The 18,157-nt window shown below is 39.8% G+C and overlaps 1 protein-coding gene across 1 annotated transcript in view; it reads left to right on the top strand.

Annotated features, from left to right (window-relative positions):
- Positions 1-1,127: 1,127 nt before the first annotated feature.
- Positions 1,128-18,157, top strand: part of LOC139692487 (uncharacterized) — a 110,082-nt gene continuing 93,052 nt past the window's right edge. The window contains exon 1 of the mRNA XM_071590705.1: positions 1,128-1,282. Within this exon, the coding sequence (XP_071446806.1) occupies positions 1,196-1,282 (87 nt within the window). The 5' untranslated portion in view covers positions 1,128-1,195. The remainder of the gene's footprint in view (positions 1,283-18,157) is intronic.

Below are 18,157 nucleotides of genomic sequence, written 5' to 3' on the forward strand. Positions count from 1 at the left end.
CACCTCTTATTGACTCTCCTCGTGTGTCTCCCCCTTCTCCGCGGCCGCCTCCAGCACACTTGTATAAGGGTGGGCGCAAAAGCTTAAAGTTAGACGCAAATGACATTTCATTGAGGATTTTTTTAGAAAGTTACTGGTAATCTTGTATAAATATTGAACGAATTGGGAGACATGTGAGCGCTTTGAGAGAGCGATTTTAGTCAATCGAAGTAATTTTTCAAGAACCTAAGATATTTCCCATTGACATAAATGAGATGGGCATTCTGTGACAATTTATTTTTCTTGGTCCCCCTACTCTTGTAGAAATCACATATCCTACTATCTTAAAAAAAATGTCGCGATTTTTACGCATCATACCAGTTTTTTAAAACTTACTTTGTAGCAGTGTAAAATGAATGATTCTTCATTCAACCAAAAATCTGCGCTAGTGACAGATTCCTTTAGCTTAGTAGGTGTCATTCATTTTCAATGCCTGCAGAAATGCATCTAAATGCCATCAATTAATGCTATTAGATTTCTCAGATATTGATTATGTTCAGACTGTCTATTGATGAAATGTTGCCATATCAACGAAATATTTTTTTCTTGAGTAACCTAAATAAATGGCCAATAGAAGAAGAGGAGAGAATAGAAGTGTTTCGTAAAATGCTTAAGATAAAATAGAGGCATTCAATTTGACATGTACATGATAACACTACCTCCAGTCAATTAATCGCCACAAAAACGACAACATTTTCCGCGGGTGTAGTTAGGCTTTCACTTACGAGAGCTCTAAATTAACAGAAAACATCCTGAATTCGGGCCTCGCCTAGCCGTTTGTCTCTATCCACTGGTCTCTCTCTCTTTGTGTGGGTGTCGTGGCCAATCCTCCTTTGAGAACCGCACCAGTGAATCCTGGTCGATCGTCACGGGCTATGATCTCGCCCTCTTCTCCCCCTCGTCCGTAGAGCGCTTCTTCGGGCCTGCTTCCTTTCCCTCCCTTTACGCTCTCCCTCCCTCCATTTTTCTCATCCCACTCGCCTCTCCGCCAATTCTTCCCCTCAAGCCTTGCAGGCAGGTGGCCATCCGCCTCGTCAGTCGAGCGGTGGATCCAGTGTGAGACGTATGTGTTTCGCGCGCAAGGGAGTTTGGAGTTTACGTTCGAAGGACTTAAATAGAGTTTCGACTCGTTCGGTGGCCAGCGGAGGCGCTTGACATGGACGACGAGGATATTGGACGATTCAGGAGTTCCTTTGCACGGTCAATGGTGGACGCCGTGATAGAAAGATCCGTAGGAGCTGAGGTGAGTCCCTAATCCATTCTGTCATTGCTTTCTTCTCTCAGTACTCTTCTGTTAGGCTTGAATACCCATACGCTCGCTTGTTAGATGCATTTGTGCATTAGGGTATTTTCCTTCAGTATTCTTTTAATCAAATATCTTCGTTTCTATGTAAGGCTGCATTGGAATCTTGTAAAGACAAAGGAAAACTTGTCTGCTTCGCATGCTTCAGGTGGTTGGTACGGTTTTATCATCCACGCGTTTTGTTTACGATGTTCTTTTATTTTGAATTCAATATTTGAATCCTTATACATGGCTTTACGTTTGAAGGAATCATTTATCTCATTCTGCGATATGGTCCGAGCAATTGTTGTTGCTTCCACTATTGGTTAACCTTATATTATTCACCATATATTCTGCGACGTGTGTGGAGAATGGTTTTATTTACAGTAAATATAATTTAGTAAGTGCATGGTGTTTTCATCAATTGTCAAAATAAATTCGTTAGCGCTGTAAAGCAGTAACAGTAAGAAAAATATAACATCTACCGTTTTACTTGAAATATATTTCGTCTCATGAAAAACCTGGGTGTTTTACATGAGACGAATCTTTTTCGTTTACATGATCAGGAATCATATTGTTTGATCAATTCATGCAGTTTGAGTCACATTATCTTTCGGTTGTATTACTTCATCTGCCTGTCATATCGTACATCCCTTTTAGAAATAATGAAATCATGTATCACTTCGTATAAAATGTGAAATAATCTTCAAATTAGGAATTGACTGTTGTTCTTGAGGTTGTTAATATGTTATGTAAACATCAACCAGTGTTTACATTCGCCATATTCCTCTGCTTAATTTGATTGCTCTACTTCTCTTGGCCCGGTTTTATAATGTCTCGTTAAATCCAGTCGTTATTTAATGTGAGCGTTAAATTTAAAGAAAGATTACCGACAAATGCAATTTCATAAATAAATAAGATTGCTCATTAGATAATGTCAACATTGTAACTGTAGCAACACCATACATCAGTTATTGCTCAGTTTAACGGTCAGCTTTCAATTTAACTAGTGAAATTTACTAAATAAAGTGACAGTTAAAAAGCCTTTGTTTACGCAGATAATTGTATTTTTTTCTTCTGGACATTGTTTCAGAAAGCCGTAGAGGAAATAGGGATGAACGTCCTTCTGCAGTTGAAGAAATTTAGAGAAATCATATTTCATAATGTTTTATGAATTTGCGTTTAATGAAATTTAGTTGCACGAGCACTATATTTATACATGTCATCTGTGAAAGAATTGCACATTGTCGATCGATGGATTAACGTACGATGATTAGTGGCTGGTGGCGTAGTACTGAGCCATGGACTAGTGGGCTCCTTTTCGACCGTGAGGTACCCGGGTTTGATTCCATGTAACGTTTCTTGGCTTCGTCAGGTTGACACAGGTTGTGGACTTTTCGGGTAAAGTATCTTTCTAGCAAATTGGGACCGAGAATGAATACTTACCCTGCGATGTCAATGTCACAACTTCTTTTTTGTAATTAGATAATCTCTGGGCAATGAAACAATCTTTGTGATTGAGTACTGTGGTTTCTGAAATTTGTAAAATATTTCGCTTGATTAATATGCTAGTTAGAACAAACGTGAATTCTAAATACATGTGCAACTTGCCAGTAATTGGGATAGTGCCCGTTTTAATATTCATTTTAATAGCTACAAAGTACATAACATATTTACGTCCTGAGACGATGACAAAGTCATCGAAACGCCGGCAGTTAACACTCTCACCCGGTGGAAAATTCGCGAAGACTTATCCGAAATCGTGCACTTGGAATAAACCAAATCTTTAATGTACCTACACTTGTGATGAATTTCTCATTTAATTCGCAGACACGTGGTAACTTGTTACTACTGCTAAATGACGGTGTAAATCTGTGGTGTAGCGAAGTCTGTTGCCCCTCGAAAAATGGCCCCTCATTGGCATGGAATGATGATTTTAGCGCCTCGATTTTAAATAGAGGTTCAGTATGACGTAGTTTTCGAAATAAATCCATAGACAAAGAGAAAACTGTGGCAATAACAAGAATTACGGTTTTGCATGGTGGTCAGGCATTTAAACGCGTTGTACAGGATTAGTTGTGTAGAAATTGACAATTTTATTTTTTCACAATATATTAAACAACCACAAGTAAGAGCCTGCCTCTACTTATACTTATATTGCGGTTGCAGTTTGAGAATAGTTGCTGGATAAGATTGGCAATTCCCAAATTATCCATTACGGCGCTTCACAACTAGAGTCAAGAATTTAAAATTTTTCTTAGTTAGGGAGAATTTTTGGAAAAATGGGAAATACTTCGATATTGTCTCAAAAAGTCATTTTTGAACTACCCTTTTGAAAACTAAGCATGGTCTTATGTTAGTGGTTTATACCTTCCGACGGTCTTTCAAGTTGGCAGAATTGTAACTGTGGAGCTTCTCAACGAGCTATAAACCATGGGGAGCAGATTAAAAATGCTTCTATCGGATAATCCTAAGTGCAACTATTTTGTTGTATTTTATTGTAACCCATGACACTTGGTTTTTTTTCTCTTTAGGCCGATAAAGCTTCAATCGTCTTACGCGCTGGGGCGAAGCAGTGTGCGTTGTATCATTTCATCCCAATAGTAGATATACTTGTTATAACTAATAGTTATATTCCATGTTTAACCACTGATTAGATATTTTCTTCAGTTTGAAAGGTACTTTTGGCGTCGGAAAGTCTCTCTGCAGAGCGTTAGTTTTTATAAAAATCGAGAAAGGAATATTCTCATACTTTTCATAGTCAGTTGATGTCTTTTTAGGCGCCTGCTTTTGACATCATCCTTGAAATATGTCGTAGAAAACCTTCCCGCGTCATGACAAGCTTCGTTTGATCCAAGTTTGAATGCCGTTTGAGTGTTAGCCATTGCTTCCGCAAGGTGTGGTCGTCTCCGTAAACCATCGCGTTCGGCTTTCATAGTGCTCTTCATTGCCGAAATTTATATCCTGCCCTCTGCGCATTCAAGGTTGCCAATCTTCTACAGGAAGGGAGTATAATAAAAGGAACGTGCTTAAGAACGTAGAAAGCATCTCTGATGTTGCTCAACGGTGGCAGTGTTACTGTTTTCATCAAATATATCACTCAAATTCTTGCCTCTCATTCTTCTGGATCGAGTTGTTTTAGGTAGTTGCTGTTCGTAGTGGAAATTGCGTAAATGATTAACAGCCTTTCCGCCATTAATAATGCTCGTAGAAATCCTTTGATCTACTCCAGAAAACTCGAACTGGGAAACAGCTAAACAATAAAGACAACACAGAATAGGTGGGAAGGCGGAATCGTCTATACATGTGTGTATATGTGTATATATACTTGTGTGTGTATATATGTTTACCTTCGGGTTGAAGGATAACTGTGTTTCTTGTTTATATGTATATGTTTATATATACATATATATATATATATATATATATATATATATATATATATATATGCATATATATATACATATACATATGTTTATTCAGAGGTATCTCGATCCCTACTTGAGGTGCTTTGTGGAGGGCACTTTGAGTGAGTACGCCGTCCGTCGGATGGGACGTTAAACTGCGGACCCCTTGGCGCCTTTCGTAAAGAGTAGGCTAATGCCGACGCCGGGTTTCTCTCCACCCTTCATCCTTTCCTGTCCATCCCCTATGGCGCAAATGACCTTAGCTGTCGGTCGCCTCCCCTTAAAACTACTACTACATATGTTTATTATTATTATTATTATTATTTTAATAAGGTAATCTACCGGTTAAGGTAGGTTTATGGATGGACACAAAAACAAAATAAATATTTTCTAATTCTCAACAAAACACAAAATCCAGCGACCTACTTTGCATCAGGTCCCTCTTCATCCTTGAGTACTTCCTTCCTCCCTTCATCCCGTCCAGCATCCCTATCCTGTTCCTGCCCTTTCCTGCTTTGCCTAGCATTACCCCTCTATTGCAGTCTTCAACATCCCACTGCAAGTCAATGCACCCTTCATCCATTTTTCCTGCCTCCATAGAATTTATCCCAAAAAAACCCCTCTCTTCGCCCACCATACCAAGTGCTTCCTCATTTGTTTTCCTTTCGGTCCATTACACCTCCATTTTTCTCCACACCCACATTTTAAAAGCCTCCAATCTACGTCTATCCTCCTGCTTCAATGGCCACGTTTCCGCGCCGTACATAGCTACGCTCCATATCAAAGTTTTTACGAGTCTTTTCTTAACATCCTTACTCAAAGTCCCTGTCATCAACTCCCTCCTCCTTGTGAAAGCCTCTTTGCCTAGCGCAATTCTTCTCCTTACGTCCCTACTACTTTGACCGTTTTGGTCCAAAACACTTCCTAGATACGTAAACTGTTCTACCTGCTCTAGTTTTTGCTGTCCTATTTTAAAGTTAACAGTTTCAGGCTTAACTTTGTGGAATTCCTCCATTATGAGGGTAAAAAATAAGAGAAATTTTACACTTCCACACACGTTTAATTTCGACTACCATGGTTTCGATGCTGCGCCTCATCATCAGGTGGTAATGTTTTATAAATAAGGAACCGTTCATGAGAAAAGGACGAGGAACCCATGGATCACGGATGAGATGATGACAGAGATAGATGAGAGAAGAAATTGGAAAAAGGTAAACACAGAGATAGGGAGAAGGAAGTACAAAGATTTAAATAGTAAATTGAGACGGGCAATAAAGAAAGCCAAAAAAGCATAGTGGAAGACGCAGTGCGAGGATAAGGAAAATTTGCCGGAGAAGGGTGAAAATGGTGCGCTATACAGCTAGGTTAAATCACTATCGAGAAGTGAAAAGGGAAGAGTTGTGCTAACAGTAAGAGATAAGGCGGGTAAGATAATAGTTGACACAGAAAAGATCCAAGAGGGATAGAAGGAATATATAGAAGAACTATAGTAAAGAACTTAGACTAACAAAGTTAGACATAGAAAAGGAACGTGGTCTAGAGGAAGATAGCATAGGTTCCGGCATAATCGACGATGAGATAGGAAGGGCATTAAGAGAGATGAAACTAAATAAGGCCGTGAGGGTGGATAAAATTCCTGCGGAACCACTGAAATATTTAGGAAAATGTAGGAGGAAGAGGCTATATCGACTGATTCGTAGCATCTGCGAGAAAGGAATCTGGTCGGAAGACTTTGTGATGTCATTGTTAGTTCTTATACCGAAAAAGGTAAAGGCAACGTCATGTGAGGACTACAGACCAATAAGTTTGATTTCCCATGAAGCTAAAGTTGTTCTCAGGATCATCAACAGAAGGATGGAGAGAGTGCAAGGCAAATGATTACTTAGGGCATGATCAGTTTGGTTTTAGGAAGGAGAGAGGCACGTGCGTTGCTATTGCAGTAATGAGATCACCAGTCGAGAGAAATATAGAATACAATCAGAACGTATTTGACTATTTCGTTGAGTTCGAAAAGGCGTTTGATAGAGTGAATTGGGAAAAACTCATGAGTATATTGCAGAAAATAGGAATAGATTATAGTTAGGTAGATGTGTTTGTTCTGGCACCTCCACCCCGAGCGCCGCCTCATTGGAGGGATAGAAGGCTAATCAGCAGTGCACGCACATCTGCATATATGAATGTCTCAGAATACCCAGGTAGTGAACGGAGAGTCCTCATGGGCAGTGTTAGGAAGAGGTGTAAGGCAGGGTTGCCCATTATCTTCGCTGCTGTTCAACCTGTATGTAGAGGAAAATATTAAAGAGGCATGGGAAGAATTGGAGGTAGGAATGAAAGTGGGCGGGGAATTCGTAAAATCAGTTAGGTTCGCTGATGACCAATCTTTAGTTTGTCAGTAAGCCAAGGGGTTGCAAGCATTGCTGAGTGAATTGGGAATTCAGTGCGACAGGTATGGGATGAAAATCAATATTAATAAAACAGAGGTTGTGCGATTTTCTGGAATGAAAAAGGCGAAGCTTAGCATTAAAATAGGAGGGCAAAAAATAGAGCAAGTGGAACAGTTTACGTATCTCGGTAGTGTTTTGGACCAACTCGGTCAAAGTAGTTGGGACGTAAGGAGAAGAATTGCGCTAGGCAAAGAGGCTTTCACAAGGAGGAGGGAGTTGATGACGGGGACTTTGAGTAAGGATGTTAAGAAAAGACTCGTAAAAACTTTGGTATGGATCGTATCTATGTATGGGGCGGAAATGTGGTAATTGAAGCAGGAGGATAGACTTAGATAGGAGGCTTTTGCACTGTGGGTGTGGAGAAGGATGTTTAAGGTGAAATGGACCGAAAGGAAAACATATGAGGAAGTATTCAAGAAGTTATCTCGCGTTTCCCACCGGGTCAGGTTGTAGTACACCGACGTTTCGAAGGCTGACTCCGCCATCGTCTTCAGGGTAAATTTCAGAGCATAAAATAAGCCGTCGAAACTTCGAAAAAATTCGAAACGTCGGTGTACTGCAACCTGACCCGGTGGGAAACCAGAGAGAACTTCTTGAATACCATACACCGGGAAAACCGGAGATCCTTCATATGAGGAAGTACTTGGAATGATAGGCGAGGAGAGGGGTTTGTTGGAATAAATCATAAGGAGGCAGAAAAAATGGATGAAGGGCGTATTAATCGGCAGTGGGAGGTTGAAGACTGTAATAGAGGGGAAAATGTTAGGCAAGCAAGGAAAGGGTAGGAACAGGACAGGGATGTTGGATAGGATGAAGGGAGGAAGGAATTACACCGAGATGAAGACCTTGATGCAGAGTAGATTGCTGAATTGTGTTTTGTTAGGAGTCACAAGATATTTATTTGGTAGTTGTTTCCATCCAAAACCTACCTACCTTAACAGGTAGATTACTTAATAATGTATATATATATATATATATTTATATATGCATATATGTATGTATGTATATATATATATATATATATATATATATATATATTTATATATGCATATATGTATGTATGTATATATATATATATATATATATATATATATATATATATATATATATATATATATATATATATATGTATGTGCGTGCATAGACACACGCACACATACATACACTCACACGTTAAACCATGAAAACCCGCCACATGACGAAAACAAGTTCATTCACATTGATACAGTTATAAAGAAAAGGGATAGGAACACGTATAAAAACGATGCATAAAAGCTGTTTGTACCAAGTAATAGTAGTATTTAGGGGAGGCGACTGACTGCTGGGTTAATTGCGCCATAGGGGATGGACAGGAAAGAATGAAGGGTGGAGAGAAACCCGGCGTCGGCATTAGCCTACTCTTTACGAGAGGCGCCAAGGGGTCCGCAGCTTAACGCCCTATCCGACGGACAGCGTACTCTCTCAAAGTGCCCTCCACAAAGTACCTCAAGTAGGGATCGAGATACCTCTGAAAAATATTCAACACCACCGAGATTTGAACCCGAGCCCTCTAGGTGGGAAGCCAGTACGATAGCCACCGCACGAATCCCGATCCCCCTGTGTGTACCAAGTTGACTATTCAGGGAGAGGAACTGGATAACCTACCCTAATGTGTGAATTTCACACTCCCGTCGGGCTTTGTATTGGGTGAACTCTGCTATCACATACCAAACCCGTTGATTAGTGTTTATGGTTTTTTATTTCGGTCTTTTAATAAAACAATAATATCCTGCGTATAAATGTTTCCTTAAAAGTCAATTAAATTATATGATTGACCTAATATAGATCCTGGGGATTTCTTTCGACTTGGCATTGAAGAGGCATGTTTTAATAGAAAAACCTAATCATATTCCAAACATTAGTTAGAAAATTCAGGGAAAGCTGGTTAGTCGCGGTTGGAAATGTAGAATGCGAATGGCAACTGAAGAGGTGTTCTCTGATTTGGATCAAGTGCCGGAGACATTTGTGACAGCGACGAGGTAACTGCTGCAAGATAGTGGTGTTATTTTATTAGTCATTTTTTCTTCTTGTATAATTAATCAGGGAATCAAAGGAAAAATTCTACTGGATAAATGTCTGTGGTTATGATATGAGAGATTGAAATTAGAGTTCATGGGGATCGTTTAGTAATACAGTCAGTGATAAAACTTAAAAATGTTTTGAAAAGAAAGCCTGGAGTTTCAGTTCTGAGTGATTCATCCCAAACATTATGTATAGATGATATAGTTCTCATGAAAAAATGAGCGAAACAAAATTATTTCAATTGAAGAGGCACTTTTGATTCGTTCACCGGCAGAAAGATCGTTTTCAGTCTTTAAATATGATTTTATGTGATAAAAAGTCTACCGTAGAAAATTACTACCATGTGCTAGAGTGCCGGTTATGTTTGAACAGAAATGATTTTAAATTGAATAAAGTAAAAGGGTGTTATATTTAATGTTTTGATTTAGGTATTAACATATTTAACATTTAAATACGTTTATGTTTCATTTATGCCGATCAAAGTTCTGATCGAACTTCGGTAAATTAGCTTAGTAATCAAAGCGCGTCCCCCCCCGTATTTCTCAGATGCCTTCGATGGGGGAAGGGTCGGCCGGTTGTTCGATCGTAAACCGTAAACCCTGACTTATCACATGATCGACGGTTAAAATGCTCTTTCAGAGGACCTAGATTACGGTGCTATTATGTACCGCCCACTTAGGGATCACTGTTTTCGCAAAAAAACTCATTGTTGGTTCATTTTGTTGAGTAGCTATGTGGTTGATATGTGTATGGATTTTGAACCCTCTTCGGTTCTTAGTAAGTCTCAAGTTTTTTTCGGTAGGTGGGGTGGTTGCGCTCTCATCTTGCCAAAGACCAAAGTGCATGGAATAGCATATTTAGGGTAGTGGTGGAAGTTCCTCCTCGTGGTTCATGCCTGGTTTCCCTGATAAATCTCTTTCCAAGAAAATTACGCAGTTTTGGTTTACCGGATAATGACCAGTAGACTCATCTGGATTTGAATCCCGGTCTCTATGGACATCGTTCGAGCCGTCATAATGCGACTACTTTACGATTATTCAAAATTGGCGACTGAGCGATGTTACCTATATAATTCCAGTTGGCAATAAGTATTTACATACCATGACGGTGAAGGTATGAGAAATCCGAACGTATGTCTCATACTCGTAATTATATGACTGCACTAATCCTTACCAATAAGTCAACTAGTCGCGACTTGTTTTTTGCCATTTAGAATTCTCTGAAAATGTTAATTCATTTGGCATTCCTCAAAGCTACCGACCTTGGTGCGATACCAAGTCTAAAAGCTGGAAGAGAGTAACTACGGTGAAATAAACAGTCTTAAGAATTTCTGGATTGGATCTTGTGCTAGCCTCAACATCTTTGATACAAGTGTTTCACGGGTAGGAAGCAGTCAATGCAAACTGAACCCATGACCCTTGCCACAATACGTCTCTCACTGCCGTAAGTCTCTAATCTGACATTCTCTCTACATTATGGCGTGATGTGAGGCGAGATAGCTCGTCTGTTTTCAAAAGCCGCTTTGGATCTTCGCACAGTGAGTCCTGCGCTTGGAACGAGTGAAGACGGAATCCTTCCCGCTCTTGCGTTTTTTCCAAATTGGAAGAGCATTTCATGGGCGTGGTGAGGGGGAGGCTACCGGTTCGGTCTCGAACTGGGGCACAGATTCGGGGGATACCGTTTGAAGGATTGCAGTCCGTCGGGAAGGAGGTGGATCAAGTGAGATTGCTAATATTAGTTCAGTTTATCGTGCTGTCAGCCCATCTCCTGTCAACTTGGTGATTTTACGCTATTGATGAAAACTATTCTGTCTGGACATAAACTTTACAATACATGTTCCCTGTAAATGGGTTAGAAATTTTGAATTAAAAATTCTGACTTTCGCAAACATTTTCATTAATTTTTTTAATAAGTGCAGCGTTGGTGTACAATTAAAGGAATATATCTTTATATTTATAAATATATTTATAAAAATATATATAAATATATATAAATATGTATATAATATGTCTATATATATATATATATATATATATATATATATATATATATATATATATATATATAAAGGGTGTTATTTCGTCCTTATTTTATGGAGAATGCTTAGCGATGTTGGTAAATTCTCGCCATATTTATTGCAGATTTTATGTAAAATATTTGGTTTCACATTGCATAATGCAGCACAGTAATTTCGATTGCGTGATCTTCCAATGGCACTTGGTGCCATAAACACAGCTTTATGAAACAACGCTAAATGGCAGTAGAATTCTGGCATGTGGCGGGATTCCAACCCACGACCTTCGGATTATCCGGCGATCGCCTTTCCCGCCAAAGCAACTAGTCTCCGCACATTTCTTCGATCCATCGTTGGCATTTGCTACCTATTTTGTGAGAATTGTCGGTCCCTCGAGTCATTCATCCCATAATTTTCGAGAAAAGAACGGCTCTGCGGATTCCTCGTTGAAGTTGGCCATCAAGTTTAGACATTTACGCATATAACGGGCGGAGGACTGTTCAAATTACCCTATCATTTGATACCGCGAGTAGTACTTACAGCAAAGACCTGGGGAATTCTAGCGAATTCTTTTCCGTAGCATTGTTATGAGCAAGCTGATATCCTCTAATGGTGCCTTATCTATCGATAACATTGACGCTGAGATTATAAATAGATAGGAATAAGCCCCTTCCAAATTTGCAAGTGAAATGGTTTTCGACTTTCTATCAAAGGGACGGAAAAAACCTCTTATGGATGATTAAACTTGGTTTTGAAAAGTCATCGCAAAATCATTCGGCCATTTTTTCGGCCGTTACATCAAAATATTGAGGCAAATAATGGCTCTACTTGAACCAGCTGCGTCACAAACAACTGATATCGGGAGTATAAGTATCAAGTTCGGTTGGTGAAATTTTATAAGCGGAAATGGTCATTTATTTAAGGCGGAGAGACATTCCGTACTAGGGGAGGGGTGGGGCAACGTCGCAAAGAAGCCCGTTACTATTTTTTTTGCCGAGAATTATGACCTTGACGCAATCGAATTACAGTCCTGAGGACATATTTACCTTTTTTGCAGCGGAAAGCCAATCCAAATTTCCTGAGTAATCGAAAGAAATGGACTGGAATAAAATTCCATTGCTGGCACTGATCAAGCATTTTATGTACTGGCGAAGTTCGACCTTTACTCTCTTTAGGCCCTAAGAAGAGGACTGAGAGTTATGGTACAGAAAAAACAGGATGCAAATGGAGAGATGCATTAGGCCCGTGTTTGTGTCAATGTGCAGTTGTCACCGGCATTCATGCTGATTATTTTTGTGCCTCGAGGCGGAAGTCCTCTATTTTCTCCGTGCTGAGGAATGCTGGTGGTATTTCCTATTCTCTTTTCCGATTGTTTCTTTGCCTCTGTCGCCAACCGCCGCCCTTCCCAAAACCGATCTCTTTCCCCCAGCGACATTTCCTCGGTTAGTTTTTTCGGTTGGATTTTACGCCCCAGTGAGGTGAAAATGCTTTACCATTACTTTAAAATGAATTCGTATGTCCACGTCGAATCTATAAACTTTCCTCCTTTTTTGTTTCCTCTTTGAGTTGGGGTTTACGAAGTATTAAATTAAGCAGTATTATGTGTGATATGGTGGATTTGAAGCATATCGAGTGAACAGATGTATGCTCTTTTCCACAGAAATAAATAATTTATTTCATCATAAGCTTCTAGGATGACGTGCACTTCGAAACTTGTGTCAGAGTAAAATATTAAAATCAGTGAAAAGGCCATTTTATGGCATTTCCTAGCTCATAGTTATTTTTAAAAGAAGTAGGATGGAAGCATGTTGGACGGAATTACGGTAGGAAGTAAGTAATTTTTTAGTATTTTTAGTAGTTTGCTCGCCATCGCTAGGGTGTGTGGCAGGGGATGATTACACACGAGACTAATTTTAACCCGAAATATTTTCCCCCCCTAGCACGGTGTGGTGTTATCCTGATCCCTTATCTTTCGTGGAAAGAATGAGGAAATGAACAAGGGCTTATTTGGGGCTTATTGTCGTTCAATTGTATTTTATAAGCATAGGCAGAGAAATGTACTGCTGTCGTGCCGTTGCAAAAGTCTGTGTCCATCTATAGCCAACCTTAAACGGTAGAATAGCAATATTAACACGAGTACAATTGTATGAAAATGTTGAGAACTGTGTTTGGACCTAAGCCGATTTAGGTGCAAACAATTTGAAATCTGTTCTGTCTAATTTGCTTATAAGAGTGATGCCCAAAATTTGAAGCCGCGAGAATCCCCGCCTTAGGTTGATCCGGGGATAGATAATATCAACGGTCTGAAAGTGGGAGCACTGTTGGAGGGCAAATGAGAAAAAGCTGCCGGTGGGCCCGAGAAGCAGTCCCAGCCTCATGGGTGTGGGGGCTCTTCCTGGAAGGGGGTCGTCCATATTTTTCCCCAACCTCGTCTCCCTTCCACCCGTCTCCTTTTCGCACCGCTCGCTCCGTGATGCATTTTCACTCGAAGTGAAAATACAATGAATTTTCTTCCACCACCGTGGTTCACGCCGCGAGTCCCGACGTCTTTCGCACCTCTTGTTTCTAATCCGGAATCCTCGTTTCCCACGCCTCGCTCAGCCTTCCTCGTCCTCGTTTTATTTAACAATTCACAAAACCCGAGCACACTCACACTCCGACACCCTTTCGTCCATTATAGGTACTCTTTCCCACCCACGCGTTGAGCTTTCCCTGCCGGAGATTCCGACGCCGTCGGGCCGACGTGAGTGTTTAAGTCTTCTGCAGATCCATCTATCTCGCTTTGATCCGCCAAGGATGCTCACTCAAGGTCTTTCAAGTTAGATATCGCCCGGCAGAGCACCGTTTTCCTCCCCTCTGCACAGCGATGGCAGTTATTTTTTAGGATCATCCAGCGTCTTCGTGGCTTTTGCTTAGTGCCGCCCCCCTCCACCCACCGTCGGGTCACGGTTGGCTTGAATCCCACGCGTAATGGCCTCCAAGATAGAAGTCAAAAAGGTACTGTAAAATTCCTTAAAAAAGACGCTGTCGTTCCCGAAAACATTTTATCCCTATGGTCACTACTGCACGTGAATTGACGGCATTTTTCTCCCAAGTTTGCTGCTCGCTGATAGGACGCGAGAGTTTCGTACGCTTGTAGTAATTATCCGTTCTTTAGAATCCACCTTTTTTCAAATGCCCCAGAGATATAATCGTTTGAACTTATAACCTTCGCATTATTACATTGGGTCCAGCGGTAAAGGGCTGCCGCTTTCACAATCAGTTGTTCGAATAAAATGCCTGGTCCAAGCGTGGGATTTTTTTTCAATCGGTTTCGGAGCTGTTTTCAAGTTAATTGCAGTTCTTGCTCAACGGAGATAACCTTTGTAATGTGCCTTGAACATTATGTTTGACGTCGAAATAGAATGAATAGAGTAAAGTGTTTGGAACGTTAAAAAATATTTTATTCCAGGGAACCCAGCATGATATTTCACAGTGCTGAAGCGTATGAAATCATTTGTACCTACCGACTCCGTAATTTCAGTTTTTTCTATAAATCAACAGTTTAACACTTTTATGTGATAACTTTCAGTTTTGCCAAATGCAGTCGTTAGACTTCTAACCTAATATTTTATTCATGTTTAATGATTCATAGATGGTGCTTTTTTCTTAGTTGTTAGTCAAATAATTTAAGAGATATTCTCAAGATTCTCTTTATAGTTTGGTGCGGGAGCTTAAAGGCCAAGTGGTGGGTCAGGGATTGTTTATATGGCATGTGGCAGTGATAATGTTTTCGGTATGTTATTGTAGCAAAATATTTATTATGAGCATTGCTTCCTTTGGCATCATGAAAACTTACCATGTTTTCAGTTCACTTAGTGCAGGATGTTCACCGGGTGGATACCGGTGACCCTGTAGTAAAAACTCGCGAGGGTGGGCACCTTTAGAGCTTACATGGGGTGTAAAGCCTTCTATTTTTTTGCTGTTGAATCAACAGATGCACTATGCATAGCCAACCTAGAACAAATCTATTAAAAGTTGGCAAAGAGTAAAAAACCAATTTAAGCTAGATAGGGTTTTGCTTTTTTCTAAAAGGTAATTAAAAATATAGATAACCATTAGGATACCCTACTATGCTTGACATGTGAAGCAGCAATTTGTATGACTGGCCAGGATATCCTGACAGTAAATTGAAAATTGGATATAGGCAATTTCTTCTCGAAAACAGCCAAGAACGGTTTAGTCTAGAAAATTTGTTTTATCATTAGACTTTAATTGAATGATATAATCAGGATTGAATGATATAAATTTGTTCTTCAAACATTTCATATGAAAGAACCAATAACTAAACAATTGAATTTCTAATATTTTTAAGGATCATATGTAATGTTTACCCCTCATAGGTACATTGATTTTGCTTTTAACTTGATGACTAAGATTGATTGGCCATTGAGTGCTGCATGGCATCTCGGAGACGTTTACGCTGACTGATTGACCTCCGAGGTATTTTAACTGAATGTAACACGCAGTATACTACCTTGATCAAAAATTTCCCGGAATTTATTCAGAAAATTAAAAATACAAGTTTATTCATCTAAATCTATATTGTCCCCTTCAAAGTAATCCCCATCGACTGCAACACACTTATGCCAGCGCTTGATCCAATCCTCGAAACATTTTTTATATTCCGTTTTCGGTATGTCCATCAGTGCTTCCTGCGATTTTTCCATTACTTCCTCTCGGCTGCTAAAACGCGTTCCCCGTAATGGTTTTTTAACTCGATTGAACAGAAAGAAGTCACAGGGAGCCAAATCAGGTGAATTCGGTGGCTGTTGGATGGTATTTGTTGCATTTTTCGTCAAAAAATTACGAATAATGATAGCACTGTGCGACGGTGCGTTATCATGGTGCAAAATCCACGAGTTTTCTGCCCACATTTCTGGTCTCTTTCGGCGAATTGCTTCACGCAAACGTCTCATAACGCCCAAATAATACTCTTTGTTTACTGTCTGGCCTTCTGGCAAAAATTCATGATGCACTACACCGTTGTAATCCATGAAAACCGTCAGCATTGCCTTCTTTTTTGACTGAAAACGACGTGGTTTTTTTGGTCTCGGCTCATTTGGTGAACGCCATTCACTTGCCTGATGTCTGGATTGCGTGTCGTACTCATAAACCCACGTCTCGTCTCCAGTAATGATCCTTTTGATGAATGTGGGATCGGATTCAGCCTCGCAAATCATGTCTTTTGCGACGTCAACACGGTCTCTTTTTTGCATGAAATTGAGGTCTTTCGGCACCAACTTTGCTGCTACACGACGGAAACCCAAATCATTAACCACAATGTCTTGGGCGGATCCATAGGCAATGTTCAAGTCCTCCGCTATTTCTCTGATGGTTAATTTGCGGTTATTGACCAACATTTCTTTTACTTTATCAATTTTTTCACCGACTTTCGATGTCGATGGTCTGCCACTGCGTTCATCATCTTCGATTGACTCACGACCACTTCTGAACCGCTCGTGCCACTGGTAAACGACCGTTTTTTTTAGAGAATCGTTGCCGAAACACTTTTCCAACATTTCCAACGTCCGTGCGCCACTAAATCCGTTTTTTACGCAAAATTTAATACAAGTTCGTTGTTGCAAATTTAAATCCATTTCTGCAATTGTAAAAAATCGCCAACACACACAGAGATAGATGTACTCTTGGCTACGTAACTTTTGCAAATGTCAAGTTATGACACTAAGATTTAAAGGGAATATCAACAACAGATGTACCAATTTAACAAAAAAAACAGAACTCAAATCGGAACGATGGGAGCGCCACACGGTGGTTATTCCGGGAACTTTTTGATCAAGGTAGAAATACCATCCTCATATTTTCTTATGTGATTTTTCCATTGTTATTTCCATTTAGCGCCATTGACCCATGTACAAGTACTACTGCGGCGTGAAATTAACTCAAGTAAATGATGAAATAGTCAAATAAAAGCATCACTGAAAATGATGCTTCAGTCGTTTCAATGAGCATCTTACTTGTAAAAGAATGAATTATGCCACGTTAAAGTTAAGATCGATCGTAAAAGGAATGGAGTCAAGATACTAAAATAAAACAGTTTACTAACCTGCCGATGAAAAGCGTATTTGAAGCCGATCCCCGAGATAATTATTAACATTTGAAAGTGTTTGTTCTTGAACTGTGGTCAGACTTGACGCCCCGACATGTACCCACAAAGAACCCCTTGCAATGCACCATGACTAGCTCCTAGTTATGCATTTAGTGTTGTGGTCTTATTTTGATCGTGACACGTCGTCACTTAGGTAATCACCGAACTAATAATTTTATTGAATGTTTTTCAACAGTTATTTCAAATGTCAAAACTTATGCACTTATCTTACGGCCAAGATATGGATGAATCGAAGAATTTTGTCTTGTTTTTTGTGGTAGAATTTTTTCCGGCTTCAATGTCCCGAACGGGTTCCGGACGCATTCGTCCTGTTATAATGTGCCATAAAATATTTTTAGTCTGGTATTACGCATATAAAGTTTTTCTTCTCCCACCGTTCACTTTCCTATCATTATCTTCCGACAGAATCAAAATTGCCTGCTTAGCACATTGTGGCAGTGTGTAGTTACATCTCGCGCAAGGATGTTCGCTGTACAGTAACTCAGAAGCTATTAATTTTCTCGATGGTGGGACATAACCGGCATCCTCCGAACATTCTCTCAGATATGCGGGTATATGTATACGCTCCCCGAGAAAACATAATGGTAATTCGCCAAGCACTTAAAGCTGTAAATTGTTGAGCTAAAATATTCAAATTGAAAAAAGTACGTACGCCATAAATGGGGGCAACGGAATACATTACGTTTTGCAATAAATGTTTAGCTTTCGATGCTGTTCGAGATTCCGTTTTGTTACGTTACC

The sequence above is a fragment of the Hetaerina americana genome, unplaced genomic scaffold, assembly GCF_022747635.1.
Source record: "Hetaerina americana unplaced genomic scaffold, ioHetAmer1.1.p SCAF_4, whole genome shotgun sequence".
Classification (NCBI taxonomy): domain Eukaryota; kingdom Metazoa; phylum Arthropoda; class Insecta; order Odonata; family Calopterygidae; genus Hetaerina; species Hetaerina americana.